The 18590-nt window shown below is 40.1% G+C and overlaps 1 protein-coding gene across 1 annotated transcript in view; it reads right to left on the reverse strand.

The window, feature by feature from the left end:
• The window catches only part of LOC115142954 (receptor-type tyrosine-protein phosphatase gamma-like), a 324742-nt gene that overhangs the window by 237309 nt on the left and 68843 nt on the right, over window positions 1-18590 (reverse strand). Inside the window, exon 2 of the mRNA XM_029682861.2 lies at window positions 8752-8862. Within this exon, the coding sequence (XP_029538721.1) occupies window positions 8752-8862 (111 nt within the window). The remainder of the gene's footprint in view (window positions 1-8751; window positions 8863-18590) is intronic.

Here is an 18590-nt window from a genome sequence, read left to right on the forward strand (position 1 = left end):
TAAGAGGAGGCTCAGACGCACACTGTTGACTCTGGTGGCAGGCGAAATAAATCACAACATATGCCAGAGTACACCATCCGACCCTGCCTCTCAACCTCCGCCATTCTTCCTCTCTTTCTATTTCTACTATTTTCTTTCATCCTCTCTTTCCCAACATGCCTGTATGCCATGAACCATCCAAGCCTACCTCTCAACCTCAAGTTCTCCAGCTTTCTCCTCCTTTCTTGCTTTCACAACACATCCAGTATGCCATCCCATCTTCCCTGGAATATATACATGAACCATTTCCCATCCTAAGAATGTGGAATAAGCAAAGGCTTTGATTTGTGGTCAAACAGACAGAAAAGGGGTCCTAGAAACAGTATTGGTATTAGAAATACATCAAAACACAATAATGTTGAAGTAAATACCTTTGCCAACTAATATCAACACTTATATTTACTTTTGGAGAAATTATTTGCATTGTGCTTTGTAATTCTGTTACCAAAAACCCACATACTGCATATTTAAGATATTTTCGAATTTCTCTTCCCCATGAGGTAACAAGTAAAGGTAGAACTACCTATTAGTTTAGTGTTTTTACTGATACCAAGTTTGTTTATGAGTTATGCAGTAACGGAGTTACGGCAATTTAATTTGCTGAAATGGGATCTCATAGTAGTCACAAACCACAGTTGGGTCACCTGCTTACGGTCCTCCCTTCCGCTGGCATACTGTTATGTTCAGCTCATAACTGTTAACTTTCTCTTTCTGTCATCTGGTGGTCAAAGCAAGCCTGTAAAAACAGTCTGGACAACCCTTCCCTGTCTCCTCTGTCTTTATTTCTCTCTCACTCTCCTTCTTTGTGTCTCTCTCTCTCTTTCTTTGTCTCTTTCTCTCCTTCTCTATCTCTCTCTTTGTCTCCCTCTCTATCTTTGTCTCTCTCTCTCTTTCTTTGTCTCCCTCTCTCTTTCTCCCTCTCTTTCTTTGTCTCCCTCTCTTTCTTTGTCTCCCTCTCTTTCTTTGTCTCCCTCTCTTTCTTTGTCTCCCTCTCTCTGTCTCCCTCTCTTTCTTTGTCTCCCCCTCTCTTTCTTTGTCTCCCTCTCTTTCTTTGTCTCCCTCTCTTTCTTTGTCCCCCTCTCTTTGTCTCCCTCTATTTCTCCCTCTTTCTATTTCTCCCTCTCTTTCTATTTCTCCCTCTCTTTCTTTGTCTCCCTCTTTCTATTTCTCCCTCTCTTTCTTTGTCTCCCTCTCTTTCTTTGTCTCCCTCTCTTTCTTTGTCTCCCTCTCTTTCTTTGTCTCCCTCTATTTCTTTGTCTCCCTCTATTTCTCCCTCTTTCTATTTCTCCCTCTCTTTCTTTGTCTCCCTCTTTCTATTTCTCCCTCTCTTTCTTTGTCTCCCTCTCTCTATTTCTCCCTCTCTTTCTTTGTCTCCCTCTCTTTCTTTGTCTCCCTCTCTTTCTTTGTCTCCCTCTATTTCTTTGTCTCCCTCTATTTCTCCCTCTTTCTATTTCTCCCTCTCTTTCTTTGTCTCTCTCGCTCTCTCTCTCTCTCTTTGTCTCTCTCTCTCTTTCTTTGTCTCTCTCTCTCTTTCTTTGTCTCTCTCTCTCTTTCTTTGTCTCTCTCTCTCTCTTTCTTTGTCTCTCTCTTTGTCTCTCTCTCTCTCTCTTTCTCTCTCTCTCTTTGTCTGTATCTTTCTTTGTCTCTCTCTTTCTTTGTCAATTCAATTCAATTTGCTTAATTGGCATGACATAATGTACATATTGCCAAAGCTTACTTTGGATATTTACAACATGAAAATAATAAAAAATCAAAACTGTCAACGGGACAACAGTAACAACAATAACCAAGGGTCAAAATAGCCATACATTGAACAATAACAACACAGTAGAGGACATGTGCAAGTTGATTGGTCTGTTAGACACTGTCCCTCAACTTATGGCAGGCAGCAATGTAGTGCGCTGCCAACCCACAGCTCTCTGCGTCCTCCCCCAACAGGATGGGTATCCTACTCTAATCAGAGAGGTCATTGAAACCTTGAATAAGGGTTTCAAATTTTGGGAAATGACACTCTCTAATTGTTTTATATTTCTGACATTTTGTCAGGAAACGCAGCTCCGTCTCAGGTTCTGCTGTTGTGCAGTGGTTGCACAGCCCTTCTCAGTGGCAAGGCTTTGCTCACTGAGCCTGTACTTTGTCAAGGTTTTTCGAAGACTTTGATCAGTAACCATGTTCAAATAGTTAGCCATGGTGTACTGTCTATTTAGGGCCAGATAGCACTGCATCTTGCTTTGTGCTTGTGCTTGTGTTTCCCAATAAGCAATGTAGTTTTGTTTTGACTGTGTTGTAATTTGGTTTATTCTGATTGATTGGATGTTCTGGTCCTGAGGCTTCAGTGTGTTAGTGTAACAGGTTTGTGAACTCAGCCCCAGGACCATCTGGATGAGGGGAATCTTTTCTCTGCTCAGCTCTTGGCATTGCAGGGCTTAGTAATAACATGAGAGGGAGTCACTGTTTTTTAGATGTTTCCAAAACTGAATTGCTCTTTTTCTAGTTTTTATTATTAGTGGATATTGGCCTAATTCTGCCCTGCATGCATTGTTTGTAGTTTTCCTCTGGACATGTAGGATAATCTTACAGAACTCTGCATGCATGCAGGGTTTCAATGGGGTGTTTGTCCCAAACAACTACCCTCTTACCATTTATTGTAACAAACAACCTCACCGACTGAGCACCGACACCGGGCGTTCATGGACATTGAAAAGTAGCTGAAATTTGGTAGGGCAACACTTGCCGGACCAAATCTGAACCAATATTCTTTCTGCAGACGTCATTGACTCTAAATTCAAAGCGGATAATTAGCAGACTTCTGGAAAACATGGTGCTTCTGACTACATATTCACCTAACAATACCAAACACACAGAGGCTAAGGAGCTTTAGCTGTCTGAATCGCTGTAGCTCAGTGTCAACACAGGTTCAATGTCAAAGCACGAAGACAGGGTTGAATAGATAACATGATCCATGAAATGCTCAGAGAACATAGGGAGAGGCCTCGCCGACAGGCTGCAGAGGTTAGGGTATGCTATGTGCAAAGTGCTATGAATACAAAAGCAACTACAGTTAGAGTAAAACTACCTTGACCACATTCTGAAGTACAACATATCCAATAGCTTTATTTGAGTGTTTAGGCATATTGCACAAATGAATGTCAGAACAACTAGTGTTGTCACGATACCAGGAAGTAACGAAGCAATGTAAAGAAAAACATGTAGTGGATAACATCTCTTAAGGAAAACGGTCCTAATGTTGGAAAAAGCTGCCTTATGTGGTCACCAAGAGTCACATTTGCAAGCTATAGCACACACTATTTTTTTTTTTTACAAAAGTAGGTTTTAAAAGGACCATGGAGTTTAGTCTGCTTTGTGTTTTCTTTCTTGCCAAGGAAAAGCTGGTTTCGTACTGCAGTAACAGAGTTGACATCACAGCAGTAAATGTTGTGAGTAGTTGGTATTATAGGTGCAACCAGTTTCCTGTTCCTCTCCTCTCTAAGGAGATACAGCATCAACGAGAAGGAAAAGTGTACAAAGACTAATTTCATCCTACTTTTTATGCTCCAGGCGAAACCACATTGGGAATATAACCGTTAAAATCAGCTCATTCAGATCTCTTTCCATTAAGGTAAAATGGAATGTGAAAGAGGTTTTAACAGTTCTGGAATGATCCTTTCCTTTTAAAATCATTTTAAATATGAGTGGTTTTTACAAGACTGCAGGCAGTGCTAAAATTAGTAGGAGGGAGATAGTGAGAGTGAATTTTCAAGGATAATATACAATTCAGGGGCAGAATATCATTAATTTCCATCTCATTTCAGCCTTGTCCTACTCAGACGGCCGAGAGCACTCTCTTCATGTCATTATCTAATGGAAAATTTGCTCAGTTAGTAGATATGAATAGGACCAGGAACACTACTAGCTTTCAAATTAAAATTCAAGCCGCTGATTTTGAGGATCTCAGTGGAGTAGCTGGCTAGCAGCACAATGATTTAAATAAATAAATGCATGTATACTGAAAACACACAAAAAATACAAATGTATGTGGACACTCCTTTAAATGAGGAGATTATGACATTTCAGCCACACCCGTTGCTGACAGGTGTATAAAAATCGAGCACACGGACATGCAAACATTGGCAGTAAGAATGACCTTACTGAAGAGCTCAGTGACTGTCAAAGTGGCACTGTCATAGGATGCCACCTGTCCAACAAGTCAGTTAGTCAATTTCTGCCCAGCTAGAGCTGCTCCCCGGTCAACAGTAAGTGCTGTTATTGTGAAGTGGAAACGTCTAGGGCTCAGCTGCGATGTGGCAGGCCACACAAACTCACAGGGTCCGCAGAGTGCTGAAGTGCGTAGCACGTCTAAATCATCTGTTCTCGGTTGCAACCCTCACTACCGAGTTACAAACTCAGTTCAAAGCAACGTCAGCACAATACATGTTCGTGGAGAGCTTCATGAAATGGGTTTTCATGGCCGAGCAGCCGCACACAAGCCTAAGATCACCATGCACAATTGTCGGCTGGACTCCGGAGCAGTGGAAACGAGTTCTCTGGAGTGATGAATGATTTTTAATTTGACCTTTATTTAACCAGGCAAGTCAGTTAAGAACAAATTCTTATTTTCAATGACAGCCTAGGAACAGTGGGTTAACTGCCTGTTCAGGGGCAGAACGACAGATTTGTACCTTGTCCGCTCGGGGATTTGAACTTGCAACCTTCCGGTTACTAGTCCAACGCTCTAACCACTAGGCTACCCTGCCACCAATGATGCTCCACCATCTGGCAGTCCAACAGACAAGTCTGGGTTTGGCGGACACCAGGAGATCACTACCTAACCCAATGCATAGTGACAACTGTAAGATTTGGTGGAAGAGGAATAATGGTCTGGGGTTGTTTTTCATGGTTCGGGCTAGAACCCTGAAGTGAAATCTTAACGCTACAGCATACAATGACATTCTAGATTATTCTATGCTCCCAACTTTGTGGCAACAGTGTGGGAAAGGCCCATTTCTGTTTCAGCATGACAATACCACTGTGCAAAAAGCGCGGTGCATAAAGAAATTGTTTGCCGAGATCAGTGTCGGAGAACTTGACAGGCCTGAACAGAGCCCTGAACTGAAACCCATTGAACACCTTTGGGATGAATTGGAATACCGACTGTGTGCCAGGCCTAATCAGCCAACATCAATGCCCGATCCCACTAATATATACAGTGCAAGTTAAAAGTTTGGACACACATACTGATTCAAGGGCTTGATTTTACTTAAGTTCTACATTGTAGAATAATTCTGAGGGCATCAAAACTATGAAATAACACATATGAAACCATGTAGTAACCAAAAACTTAAACAAATCAAAATAGATTTTATATTTGAGATTCTTCAAAGTAGCCACCCTATGACTTGATTGACAGCTCTGCACACTCTTGGCATTCTCTCAACCAGCTTCATGTGGTAGACACCTGGAATGCATTTCAATTAACAGGTGTGCCTTGTTAGAAGTTCATTTGTGGAATTTCTTTCCTTCTTAATGCGTTTGAGCCAATCAGCTGTGTTGTGACAAGGTAGGGGTGGCATACAGAAGATAGGGCTATCTGGTAAAAGACCAAGTCCATATTATGGCAAGAACAGCTCAAATAAGCAAAGAGAAAAACAGTCCATCATTGATTTAAGACATGAAAGTCAGTCAATGCGGAAAATTTCAAAAACGTTGAAAGTTTCTTAAAGTGCAGTCGCAAAAACCATCAAGCGCTATGATGAAACCGGCTCTCATGAGGACCACCACAGGAATGGAAGACCCAGAGTTACCTCTGCTGCAGAGGATAAGTTCTTTAGAGTTAACAGCACCTCAGATTGCAGCCCTAATAAATGTTTCACAGAGCCCAACAGACACATCTCAACATCAACTGTTCAGAGGAGACTGTGAATATCAATCTTTCTATTCTGGTTAGAGCCAGTTTGTGCTGTTCTGTGAAGGGAGTAGTAAAGAGCGTAGTATGAGATCTTCAGTTTCTTGACAATTTCTCGCATGGAATAGCCTTAATTTCTCAGAACAAGAATAGACTGATGAGTTTCAGAAGAAAGGTCTTTGTTTCTGGACATTTTGAGCCTGTAATCGAACCCACAAATGCTGATGCTCCTGATACTCAAGTAGTCTAAAGAATGACAGTTTTATTGCTTCTTTAATTCAGAACAGTGTTCATCTGTGCTACATAATTGCAAAAGTTTTTTTTAATGATCAATTAGCCTTTTAAAATGATAAACTTGGATTAGCTAACACAACGTGCCATTGGAACACAGGAGTGATGGTTGCTGATAATTGGCCTCTGTACACCTATGTAGATATTCCATTTTTAAAAATCAGCCGTTTCCAGCTACAACAGTCATTTACAACAATATCTACACTGTATTTCGGATCAATTTGATGTCATTTTAAAAAACAAGGGAATTTCTAAGTGACCCCAAACTTTTGAACAGTAGTTGACATACAATGCATTTGGAAAGTACTCAGACCCCTTGACTTTTTCCACATTTTGTTACATTACAGCCTTATTCTAAAATGGATTAAAACATATTTTGTCCTCATTAATCTACACACAATACCCCATAAAGACAACGAAAAAACTGATATTTATATTAAGTATTAAGTATTCAGACCCATTACTCAGTACTTTTTCGAAGCACCTTTGGCAGTGATTACAGCCTTGAGTCTTCTTGGGTATGATGCTACAAGCATGGCACACCTGTATTTGGGGAGTTTCACCTATTCTTCTCTGCAAATCCTCTCGAGCGCTGTCAGGTTGTTGTCCTGTTGAAAGGTGAACCTTCACCCCACAGTCTGAGGTCCTGACTAGTCTCCCAGTCCCTGCCGCTGAAACACACCCCCACAGCATGATGCTGCCACAACCATGCTTCACCATCGGGATGGTGCCAGTTTTACTCCAGATGTGACGTTAGGCATACAGGCCAAAAAGTTACATCTGGGTTTCATCAGACCAGAGAATCTTGTTTCTCATGGTCTGAGAGTCTTTAGGTGCGTTTTGGTATCTCCAAGCCGGCTGACATGGGCCTTTTACTGAGGAGTGGCTTCCGTATGGTCATTCTACCATAAAGGCCTGATTGCTGGAGTGCTACAGAGATGGTTGTCCTTCTGGAAGAATCTCCCATCTCCACAGAGGAACTCTGGAGCTCTTTCAGAGTAACCAACGGGTTCTTGGTCACCAAGGCCCTCCTCCCCACGAATGCTCAGTTTTGCCGGGTGGCCAGCTCTAGGAAGAGTCTTGGTGGTTCCAAACTTTTTCCATTTAAGAATGATGGATGCCACTGTTTTTCTGGGGACCTTCAATGCTGCAGAAATGTTTTGGTACCCTTCCCCAGATCTGTGCCTTGACACAATCCTGTCTCGGAGCTCTACGAACAATTCCTTCATCCTCATGGCTTGGTTTTTGCTCTGACATGCATTGTCAACTGTGGGACCTTATATAGACAGGTGTGCACCTTTCCAAATCATGTCCAATCAATTGAATTTGCCACAGGTAAACTCCAATCAAGTTGTAGAAACATCTCAAAAATGATCAATTGAAACAGAATGCACCTGAGCTCAATTTCGAGTCTCCTAGCAAAGGGTCTGAATACTTATGTAAATAAGGTATTTCAGTTTATTTACTTTTTATAAATGTGCAAACATTTATAAAAACCTGTTTTCACTTCGTCATTATGGGTTATAGTGTGTAGATTGATGAGGAAAATGTTTTATTTAATACATTTTAGAATAAGGCTGTAACGTAACATTGCATATCATAAACATGTCATAAATAATCAAAAAGGCACAAAGTAAATGTATGCATGATGAATCATCGAGTACATCTGAAACCTTATTGAAGGCTGCCCAGCAACATACAGCACAACTCATCATCAGACCTGGTGAGAGAGTGACCGTTTTCTGGGCTCAACTGTAAAATGTGCCAATTTAGCTCTGGCACACTTTAATGTGACCTGATATCTTACAATCATTAGAGGTGAACAGTGCCCTATAGATCATTTTACCATAATATACAAATGGCTGGGATGTTTCTCGTATAACATGGTATTAAGGATCCACAGCCATTTAGGACATAGATTTTTCCTGGGATACAGTTTCTTCCAGCCAGTGCATCCCTCCAGGACCATCAGTTTAAGTAGTGATTATAAGGTGCACACATGCATAACAGAAATATAAATATATCTGTTTAAAGATCCTTCTCTGCCACAGGCCCAGTGCTGGAGGAACAGTGTGATAAATGTGGATCTCTGTAGCTGAATGGGGCTCACCGGGACAACACAAGTCCCTACTCTATAGCACAGAATCCTCCATAACACACATCCAAAACTACTCCCTGTAGCTACCAGTCAGAGGGAGTGAGGGAAAGAGGGAGAGAGTCAAATAGAAATGGAAGGAGTTGGATTAAAAGCTAAATTTGGGAAATAGGGAAGAAGAAGGGAGAAGAGTCGGGACAGAGAGAGATTGAGAATCAATCAAAGAGGAAGAGAGAGTTACTGTTAAATAATACATCTCTACTGCCACAGTCCAGTTAGGTTTGACCTCTCTAATGATATTGATCAGTGTAGAGCATAGAGTTCGAACCTTAGAGAGGATGTAGGGTTAGAATTTGTGGCACAAGCGGTCAGCCATCTTGCCTGAGGACATAGTTGTATCTCTATGAAGTAGAAGAGGACTCACCGGAATAAGCCCAGTAGGAGTTTCCTCCTGTGGCCCTCCTCTCCCTCACCCCGCCCCCCATGCTCCCATGGTGCTCCTCTCCTACTGACCCCGACTGGCCACCCTGTAGAGCTAAGGAACACAGAAACAGAGGTTAGATAGAATGTTTAGTATAAGTATTTAAAACACTACATTTATATATACACTTTACAAAAATATAAATGCACCATGTAAAGTGTTGGTGAAAATGTTTCATGAGCAGAAATAAAAGATACCAGAAATGTTTCATGTACACAATAAAGGCATTTCTCTCAGAGTTTGTGCACACATTTGTTTACATCCATTTTAGTAATCATTCCTACTTTGCCAAGATAATCCATCCACTTGACAGGTGTGTCATATCAAGAAGCTGATTAAACAGCATAATCATTACACAGGTGCATATAGTGGTGGGGACAAAAGGACATCCTAAAATGTGCAGTTTTGTCACACAACGACACAATGCCACTGATGTGCAATTGGCATGCTGACTACAGGAATGTACACCAGAGCTGTTCACAGAGAATCAAATGTTCATTTCTCTACCATAAGCCGCCTCCAACATCGATTTAGAGAATTTGGCAGTACGTCCAAGCGAAGAATTTCTTCACAAACTGTCAGAAACCATCTCAGGGAACTCATCTGCCTGCTTGTTTTCCTCACCAGGGTCTTGGCATGACTGCAGTTCGGAGTCGTAACGGATTTCAGTGGGCAAACGCTTACCTTCGATGGCCCCTGGCATGCTGGAGAAGTGTGCTTTTCACGGATGAATCCCGGTTTCAACTGTTCCCGGGCAGATGGCAGACAGCATGTATGGTGTCGTGTGGGCGAGTGATTTGCTGATGTCAACGTTGTGAACAGAGTGCCCCATGGTGGCGGTGGGGTTATGGTATGGGCAGGCATAAGCTTTGGACAACAAACACAATTGCATTTTATCGATAGCAATTTGAAAGCTCAGAGACACCGTGATGAGATCCTGAGGCCCATCGTCGTGCTATCATCCGCTGTCATCACCTCATGTTTCAGCATGATAATGCACGGTCCCATGTCGCAAGGATCTGTACACAATTCTGAAAATTCCCCAGTTCTTCCATGGCCTGTATACTCACAAGACATGTCACCCATTGAGCATGTTTGGGATGCAAATATCCAGCAACTTCGCACAGCCATTGAACGAGGAGTGGGACAATATTGCATAGGCCACAATCAACAGCCTGATCAATTCCACACGAAGAAGATGTGCCGCGATGCATGAGGCAAATGGTGGTCACACAAGACACTGACTTGATCGACGCACCTACCTTCTTTTTTTGTGACCAACAGATGCATATTTGTAATCCCAGTCATTTGAAATCCATAAATTAGGGTCTAATGAATTTATTTCAACTAACTGATTTCCTTATATGAATTGTAACTCAGCAAAATCTTAAATGTTGTATGTTGCATTTATATTTTTTGTTCAGTGTAACTATACACTGAGTGCATAAAACATTATGAACACATGCTCCTTCCATGACATAGACTGATCAAGTGAATCCAGGTGAAAGCTATAATTCCAATTGATGTCACTTGTTGAATCCACTTCAATCAGTGTAGATTAAGGGGACAGGTTAACCTATCGACAGGTTAAAGAAGGATTTTTAAGCCTTGAGACAATTGAGACATAGATGGTGCATGTGTGCCATTCAGAGGGTGAATGGGCAAGACAAAAAAATGTAAGTGCCTTTGAACGGGGAAATGGTAGTACGTGCCATGCGCACCGGTTTGTGTCAAGAACTGCAACGCTTCTGGGTTTTTCATGCTCAACAGTTTCTTGTGTGTATCAAGAATGGTCCGCCACCCAAAGGACATCCAGCCAACATGACACAAATGTGAGAAGCATTGGAGTCAACAAGGGCCAGCATCCCCGTGGAACACTTTCGACACCTTGTTGAGTCCATGCCCCAATAAATGGAGGCTGTACTGAGGGCAAAAGGGTGGGCAACTCAATTTTAGAAAAGTGTTCTTAATTGTTTTTTTACACTCAGTGTAGGTGGACAATGACATTGAATACCCCAAATATGGCATTTTATCGTCTAATATTTGCTTGAAGAAAGTCATATGGTAGTTTTGCGGAATACATTATATCAACCAGTCTTTCAGAAAAACTAGTTTTCATTTTAAAAAATGATAATCATTCTAACAGCAAAGCAAAGTAATAAAATACTAAAGTGTTCCAGGTCTATGTATGTTTAACTCTAGGGACAGATGTTGCCGTCTCAGACCGCTGAGTAGGACCTAGAACAGTCTGGGAACACATCGAAGCGATGAAGAGAATGAATAAAGAAAGGAACGATTCTATGAACTTCTAACAGCACAACTTTGAAGAGTGGAAATTTAGATGGGTGTGGGTGGGATAACTCCTGAGAGATCAAAGTTTTTTTTTGGGGGGGTTCTGGTGCAACAGAACATGGGTAGGATAGTGTACTTCTTGTATATCATCCACTGACACAAAGATGAATCAAACTAACTGGAAACAATAGAACACTATGAAAACAATTGGGGAAACCAGGCCTAGTAGTCATAGCTGACTTTGAAAAGGCTTTTGATAAAGTACGACTGGAATTAATATATAAATGCCTGGAATATTTCAATTTTGGAGAATCTCTTAAAGTGGGTTAAAGTTATGTATAGTATCCCAAGGTGTACTAATTCTCAGAAAGTATTAAACTGTCAAGAGGAGTAAAACAAGGTTGTCCACTATCGACATATCTATTTATTATGACAATCGAAATGTTAGCTATTAAAATCAGATTCAACGATATCAGATAACAAAAAAAATACAACATTTACATTTCCGTGTAGGTTACCAATAAAATGTTCTGACAGTAAAGTGGACATACTCAGTATTTATTAAAATACATTTTTATAGAAAGCCAACAAAAATAGATAAGATCTTGCTACCATGGAAAGGAAAATACCAATTTATTTGTTGAAAAATCAACCTGATTAACTATTTGGTCATATCCCAGTTCACCTATTTGCTTATGGCCATGCCTACACCTAATGACCTGTTTTTTAAAATTATATGAGCAAAAAATATTCAATTTTATTTGGAATGGCAAGCCAGACAAAATTAAAACGGGCCTACTTAATTCAGAGGTCAGAAATTCTTACATTTTAAAGCATTATACTTTTCACTAAAGCCTTCAATCATACAAAAGCTATACATAAATCCAAACTGGTTCTCTAGCAGATTAGTAAGAATGTCTCACCTCATATTCAAGAATGGTCTTTTTCCCTTTATTCCGATTACAACCTCTCACTTTTGGTCATTTGAAAAATCTCAAAAATATCACTATTTTTAAACAAGGCATAGAAAGTTGGTTGCAATTTCAGTTTAATCTACCAGAAAAAAAACAATAAGTGTTATGGTTAAACTCAAATACACTAATTAATATTAAAACATTTTTGTAAAAATGTGAAACAAAACAGCACAGTTGAAAAAAATATGGCAAATAGAAATCAAAACCAGATGGTCTTCAGAGATAAATGGAAGGGGTTAAGGGTAGCTGAAGATAAGTAATGTATAATATACTGTGCCCGTCAAATGTATACAGTATGTATAAACTGGAAGTAGAAGCCCAAATGGTGTTGTCCATTAGTTTACTCCAATTAGGGGAGGGGTGGTAGGGTTAAGGGGAAATAATAAAAGGAAAATATATATTTTTTAAATTACCAGTTAAAAGTTGACACACCTACTCATTCAAGAGTTTTCTTTATTTTTACTACTTCTACATTGTAGAATAATAGTGAAGACATCAAAACTATGAAAGAAGACATGGAATCATGTAGTAACCAAAAAAAGTGTTAAACCAATCAAAATACATTTTATATTTTACATTCTTCAAAGAAAGCGACCCTTTGCATTGATGACAGCTTTGTAAACTCTTGGCATTATCTCAACCAGCTTCATGAGGAATTATTTTCCAACAGTCTTGAAGGAGTTAACAGATATGCTGAGCTTTTGTTGGCTGATTTTCCTTCACTCTGCAGTCCAACTCACAGCAAACCTTTGGTTTGAGGTCTGGTGATCGTGGGAGGCCAGGTCATCTGAAGCAGCACTCCATCACTTTCTTTCTTGGTCAAATAGCCCTTACACAGCCCGGAGATGTGTTTAAGGTCATTGTCCTGATGAAAAACAAATGATATTCCCACTAAACGCAAACTAGATGGGATGGCGTATCGCTGCAGAATGATGTGGTAGCCATGCTTGTTAAGTGTGCCTTGAATTCTAAATAAATAACAGACAGTGTCACCAGCAAAGCACCATCACACCTCCTCCTCCATGCTTCATGGTGGGAACCACACATGCGGAAATCATTCAACTACTCTGAGTCTCACAAAGACACGGCGGTTGGAACCAAAAATCTAAAAGGACAGATTTCCACCGCTCTAATGTCCATTGCTCGTGTTTCTTGGCCAAAGCAAATCTCTTCTTATTGGTGTCTGTAGTAGTGGTTTCTTTCCAGCAATTTGACCATGAAGGCCTGATTAACGCAGTCTCCTCTGAACAGTTGATGTTGAGATGTGTCTATTACTTGAACTCTGTGAAGCATTTATTTGGGTCGCAATCTGAGGTGAACTTGTCCTCTGCAGCAGAGGTAAGTCTGGATCTTCCTTTCCTATGGCGGTCCTCATGAGAGCCAGATTCATCATAGCGCTTGATGGTTTTTGCAACTGCACTTGAAGAAACTTTCCAAGTTCTTTATAATGTTCCGCATTGCCTGACCTTCATGTCTTAAAGTAATGATGGACGGTTGTTTCTCTTCGCATTTTTTAGCTGTTCTTGCCATAATATGGACCTGGTCTTTTACCAAATAGGGCTAACTTCTGTATACGTCCCCTACCTTATCACAACACAACTGATTGGCTCAAATGTATTAAGGAAAGAAATTCCACAAATTAACTTTTAACAAGGCCCATCTGTTAATTGAAATTGACTCTAGATTACTACCTCATGAAGCTGGTTGAGAGAATGCCAAGAGTGTGCAAAGCTGTCATCAAGGCAAAGGGTGGCTACTTTGAAGAATCTCAAATATAAATATATTTTGATTTGTTTAACACTTTTTTGGTCACTACATGATTCTGTATGTCTTATTTCATAGTTGTGATGTCTTCACTATTATACTACATTGTATAAAATATTAAAATAAATAAAAACCCTTGAATTATAGGTGTGTCCAAATGTTTGACTGATACTGTACAGTTATTTTAAAAAATATATGGGGAATTGGAAATTATGCAGACAATTACATTGATAGAAGCCAGATTGTATTTGCAATACTAAAGATGATCCACCCCCTAAATAAAATAAAAAAACATATTAATCAAACAATATCTACTGTATGCACTTTGTCTGTCACTCCTAGGGCTATGACGATAAATCCATACCCATAATTTATGTTTCTTGTCCATATCGCCCAGCTCAAATCAATTCCCTTTCATCAAGCAACACTGTTTTGCCCTCCATCTTGTAGTGATGGAGGGAAAGTAAGATGGATAGAGAGTTCAGTCTGGGGGTATACGGCCAGAGACCTGGAGTTTGATTGGCTCACAGACCATACCAGCAGCAGCAGGAGAAGACCACCCCCCCCCCCATGAGACCCCATACCCTGTACCCACACCCCAGGTGTCATCATCGCTGCAAACAATGTAATCATTTTTACTCCTCACCGCCTCCTGTGTGGACCATCTAACCTACAGTATGTGTCTCGGCCTTAATCAGAAGTAATGAACACCACCATCCAGGTTGATCCAGGGGGGAAGTGAAACAACAACAGGAATGGTTTCACTGAAATCCCTCAGATACGCTAAGCCCGCTCTCACACACACTCACCATCCATCAACTCCATTCAGACGCTGCCTGGCATCCCTGAACAAACTATATTCTGGAAATTGATGAAGAGGCTGCACTGTACGCAGACATATGAACGACAATTTGGTCATATCCAAATTGTAAAACACGAGTCCTGCTATAGGATGGAGTGAAAAAACTTGTTTAGGGAGTTCTAGAGTAATGTTCATTCATTACATCCACTTACGGGCTGAGTGAGTCACACACACATAGAGGTACATTTAGTTGAGCAGTTGTGTTAGCTGCAGTCTGCAGGAGAGAGACGCTGTACCCCAACATGCAGAGCCCAGAGACGCTGGGTTCTGCTGGCGTAGGCTGTGAATTTGCACCTCAGGAGGTGGTAGCTACAGAGCCTGCAAAATGGTAACAGATTGACGCTGAGACTAAGATCTTTCCCTTTAAAAGTATGCCAAACAAAAACCATTGATGACAAAGTTAACCAAACAACCAAGCAAGGACTACTTTTAACAATTTCCACAGGAAATTTGACAAAAACACATTTCCTAGAGAAGACCAGTGGTGATCTAAAGTTTGGTAACAGAATAATGGTAAAATCTCCCTCCATTCTTTATGTGACCACGTTTTCCAAAAACTCTTAAATATCAACTGCGATTTAAGATTCAAAGATGTCTGCAGAAAGAATGGGGTGTCAGCTTGAGTTTAAAAAAATATATTTTGGAACCACAGTAAGTGAAGTGAATTAACACCAGGTAACAGAACGATGGTAACAGAATGGCATCATGGGTCCCGGATCTGTACTATACAGAAATTCATAATTATGAACATCATTCTCTTCATTCTTTATATGTATCCGGAATAGGTACACAAAGGAAGAAAAATGTAATATCCTCCTTTGCATGTTTGTTCTAAACACGGGCTATTATGCTAATGCACTCCGGCCCCAAACAAGAACAAATTTGGTTGGTCCGGACCAGACCAAATCTGTACCAATGATAGACATCTAAGTTTCAGACGTTTGAACAGTACAGCACAGCACAGTAAAGTACAGTACAGCAGAGTAGGATAGAACTCAATAAAGTAGAGTATAGTTCAGTACAGTTCAGTTCAGTGCATTAAGTAAATTATACCGTACTCTACTCTAGCGTGCTCACCTATACTGTATTGTACAAAACTCTACTGTACAGTAGGGATGAATATTTTCCAGGAATCTACCAAGTTTCAATACCGGGAATAATTCATATTTATCTCAAGAGTCCAGGGAAATAACGCAAAAATAGGAAGTTCCCATTTAAAGTGTTTAAAACCAGGATATGGTCACTATGCCACAAGTGCCACAATGTAAAGAGATCAGAGCAAATTAAACAGATTTTTAGTAATGTAGTATATAGTGAATTGTGTGTAGGCCTATCAAATTTGTGACTGTCTGAAGAGTCAGGGAACCTTCTTTTAAAGGCTATACTGTAGGGTTTTTTAACTGTATTCGGGTCGTGTGTGCAGTCCGGCAGTGTCCATTACGTGTGTGCTTCGAATTTATGGTGACCTTGTGTGAAGTAAATACACTAGGCTAAAGGCTTCCCTGCGACAATCTGTTTGGATAATGTGCTATTACATGTTGTGTATTTTGTGGAACTTCATTAGTGCCGACATTTTGTACTTTTTTTTATAATTTAATATATATTTTGGAGGGGAAATAGGAATAGTTTCGGGATCCCGGTTACCCATGTTAATCCCTACTGTACAGTACTAGAGGTATAACGATTTACCGATACGCATCGGTCCCTGAGTCAAATGTCTAACCCTTTTCACATGTGGGATTTTGCATTTATGGATAAGGCTAAATTGAATTGTTTCTTACAGAAGAAATATGAAACGCATAAGCATGGAAGCAATTGAAAGGGAACAGTTTGGAGGTTATGGGAATATTATTAGACCAAAATTGAGGACACAACAGTTCACCTGACACAAGACTGAATCTAAACACTACACTTGATTTTATGTGTATTTTACATTTACTGTACTTTTCGCCGCATTTGTTGGTAACAAACTCAGAGAATATTCTGGACTGCTCAGTTTGGCCGTGAGGCCAGCTCTAGGAAGAGCTCTAGGATGATGGAGGCCACTGTGTTCTTGAATGCTGCAGAAATGTTTTGGTACTCTTCCCCAGATCTGTGCCTCGACACAGTCCTGTCTACATCAAGGATGATCAATGGAAACAGGATGCACCTGAGCTCAATTTCGAGTCTCATAGAAAAGGATCTGAATACTTATGTAAATAAGGTATTTCCTTTTTTTATTTTTTGCAAAAATTTCTAAAACCTCTTTTCGCTTAGTCATTATGGGGCATTGTCTGTAGATTGAAGAGGGGAAAAATGTTATCCATTTTAGAATGAGGTTGTAATGTAACAAAATGTGGAAACAGTCAAGGGGTCTGAATACATTCCAAATGCACTGAATAAATTCCAGTCGTACTTTATCTAAAGCCTTTCAAAGTCAGCTATGAATACCAGGCCTTGTGTGACAGATTTGATATAGTGTTCTATTGTTTCCAGTACTTGTCTTATATTATCTCCAATGTATCATCCATGTAAAAAACCTATCTGATTAGGATGAATAATATCCGATAATAGCTTTTTAATTATATGCGCTATGCATTTTGCATCACAACACTGAAGTGTAAAGGGCCTCCAATTTTTTTTAATGGACTGTATCTTTACATTTAACACCTGGGCCCTGTTTCAGTAATAGTGAATCAGACCGTCTTTTTGAGTACGTGATAATCTACCATTTTTATAATTAAAAAATCAAAAAAGGTTTGGTATGCCATCAAGAAGTTCCTCCTCTGTAACTTGGCCTACACATGAGTCTTTCTGTACTTTCTTGACAGGTAAATATTTATAGTTTCGTAATATTTAGCTAATGAGTATCCTAATATCTATTGAATATTTGGCTACACAACTCTAGCCTCTCTCGCAGCTATTCCGGAGCACAATTGGCTTTCCGGACGCAAGACTCTCCGCTATTCCTCTTCTCGTAAAATCCCAGGAAAAACTATAGGCTACAAAATCTCTAGGAGATCTTTTTTTTAATATACTAGGCCTAATATGCTTTTCGTGCAGAGAAGCAGGCTTGCTCTTGCTCTTGCTAATTGCTGAATGTAAAATAGGCCTAGACCAAATGAACCTTCGCTCCAGTCTGAGGTCCCTGGCCGCCAGCGATGATGACATTGTTGCACTGATGTATTAAATGGTTGCACAGGACAGACATTGATGAGCACAGTGAAACAGATCAAAATGAATTGACATCCATTAGAAAAATGGAAATCACTTGCAAACCACTTGATCAATGAGGCAAGCAATGCCATGATGGAAAAGATGTGCAGGCTAAACAACGTTTGCTGTTGAATATCTAGATGTCATTTAAATAGGAGTTTCTATATTATATATTTTTTCATTAGGCTACATGTAGCCTACATTGATCTATTATTTGCAGTTGTCACTATGACAATGAACACACCCTGAAGCACTGAATGGTCTGTGTTACCACCTTATCAACAGGCCTACAGCGTGCAGTACAATGCTTTGATCAGTTGATTGACAGGTGCAGGCTCCTGTAGAACGATAAACATTCCTCTAGTCTGGATGCTCGCCAACGTTTTATAGTTATGTATCATTTATCGTTATAGTTATTGTCCTTGGCCCTTAACGTTTAAATTGGTAAATATCCCCTGCTATTTGGTTTTATTTACCATTTTGGAGGGGGAAGGTTATTTGTTTTTTCCCCTTTCAAACGCTCGAGGAGGGCAGGTAAAAAAATATAGGGAGGGCCATCCATTTTAATTTCAAAGATGTGCGATTACCTCCAGGTATCCCTCAATATAAATAACGTTCACTCCCTAAGCTGGAAGCTCACTTCCAGACAGGACTGAAATACAAAGTTGGGCTATTTATTCAGTGACTATGTCATA

The sequence above is a fragment of the Oncorhynchus nerka genome, linkage group LG15 (assembly GCF_034236695.1).
Source record: "Oncorhynchus nerka isolate Pitt River linkage group LG15, Oner_Uvic_2.0, whole genome shotgun sequence".
NCBI lineage: Eukaryota > Metazoa > Chordata > Actinopteri > Salmoniformes > Salmonidae > Oncorhynchus > Oncorhynchus nerka.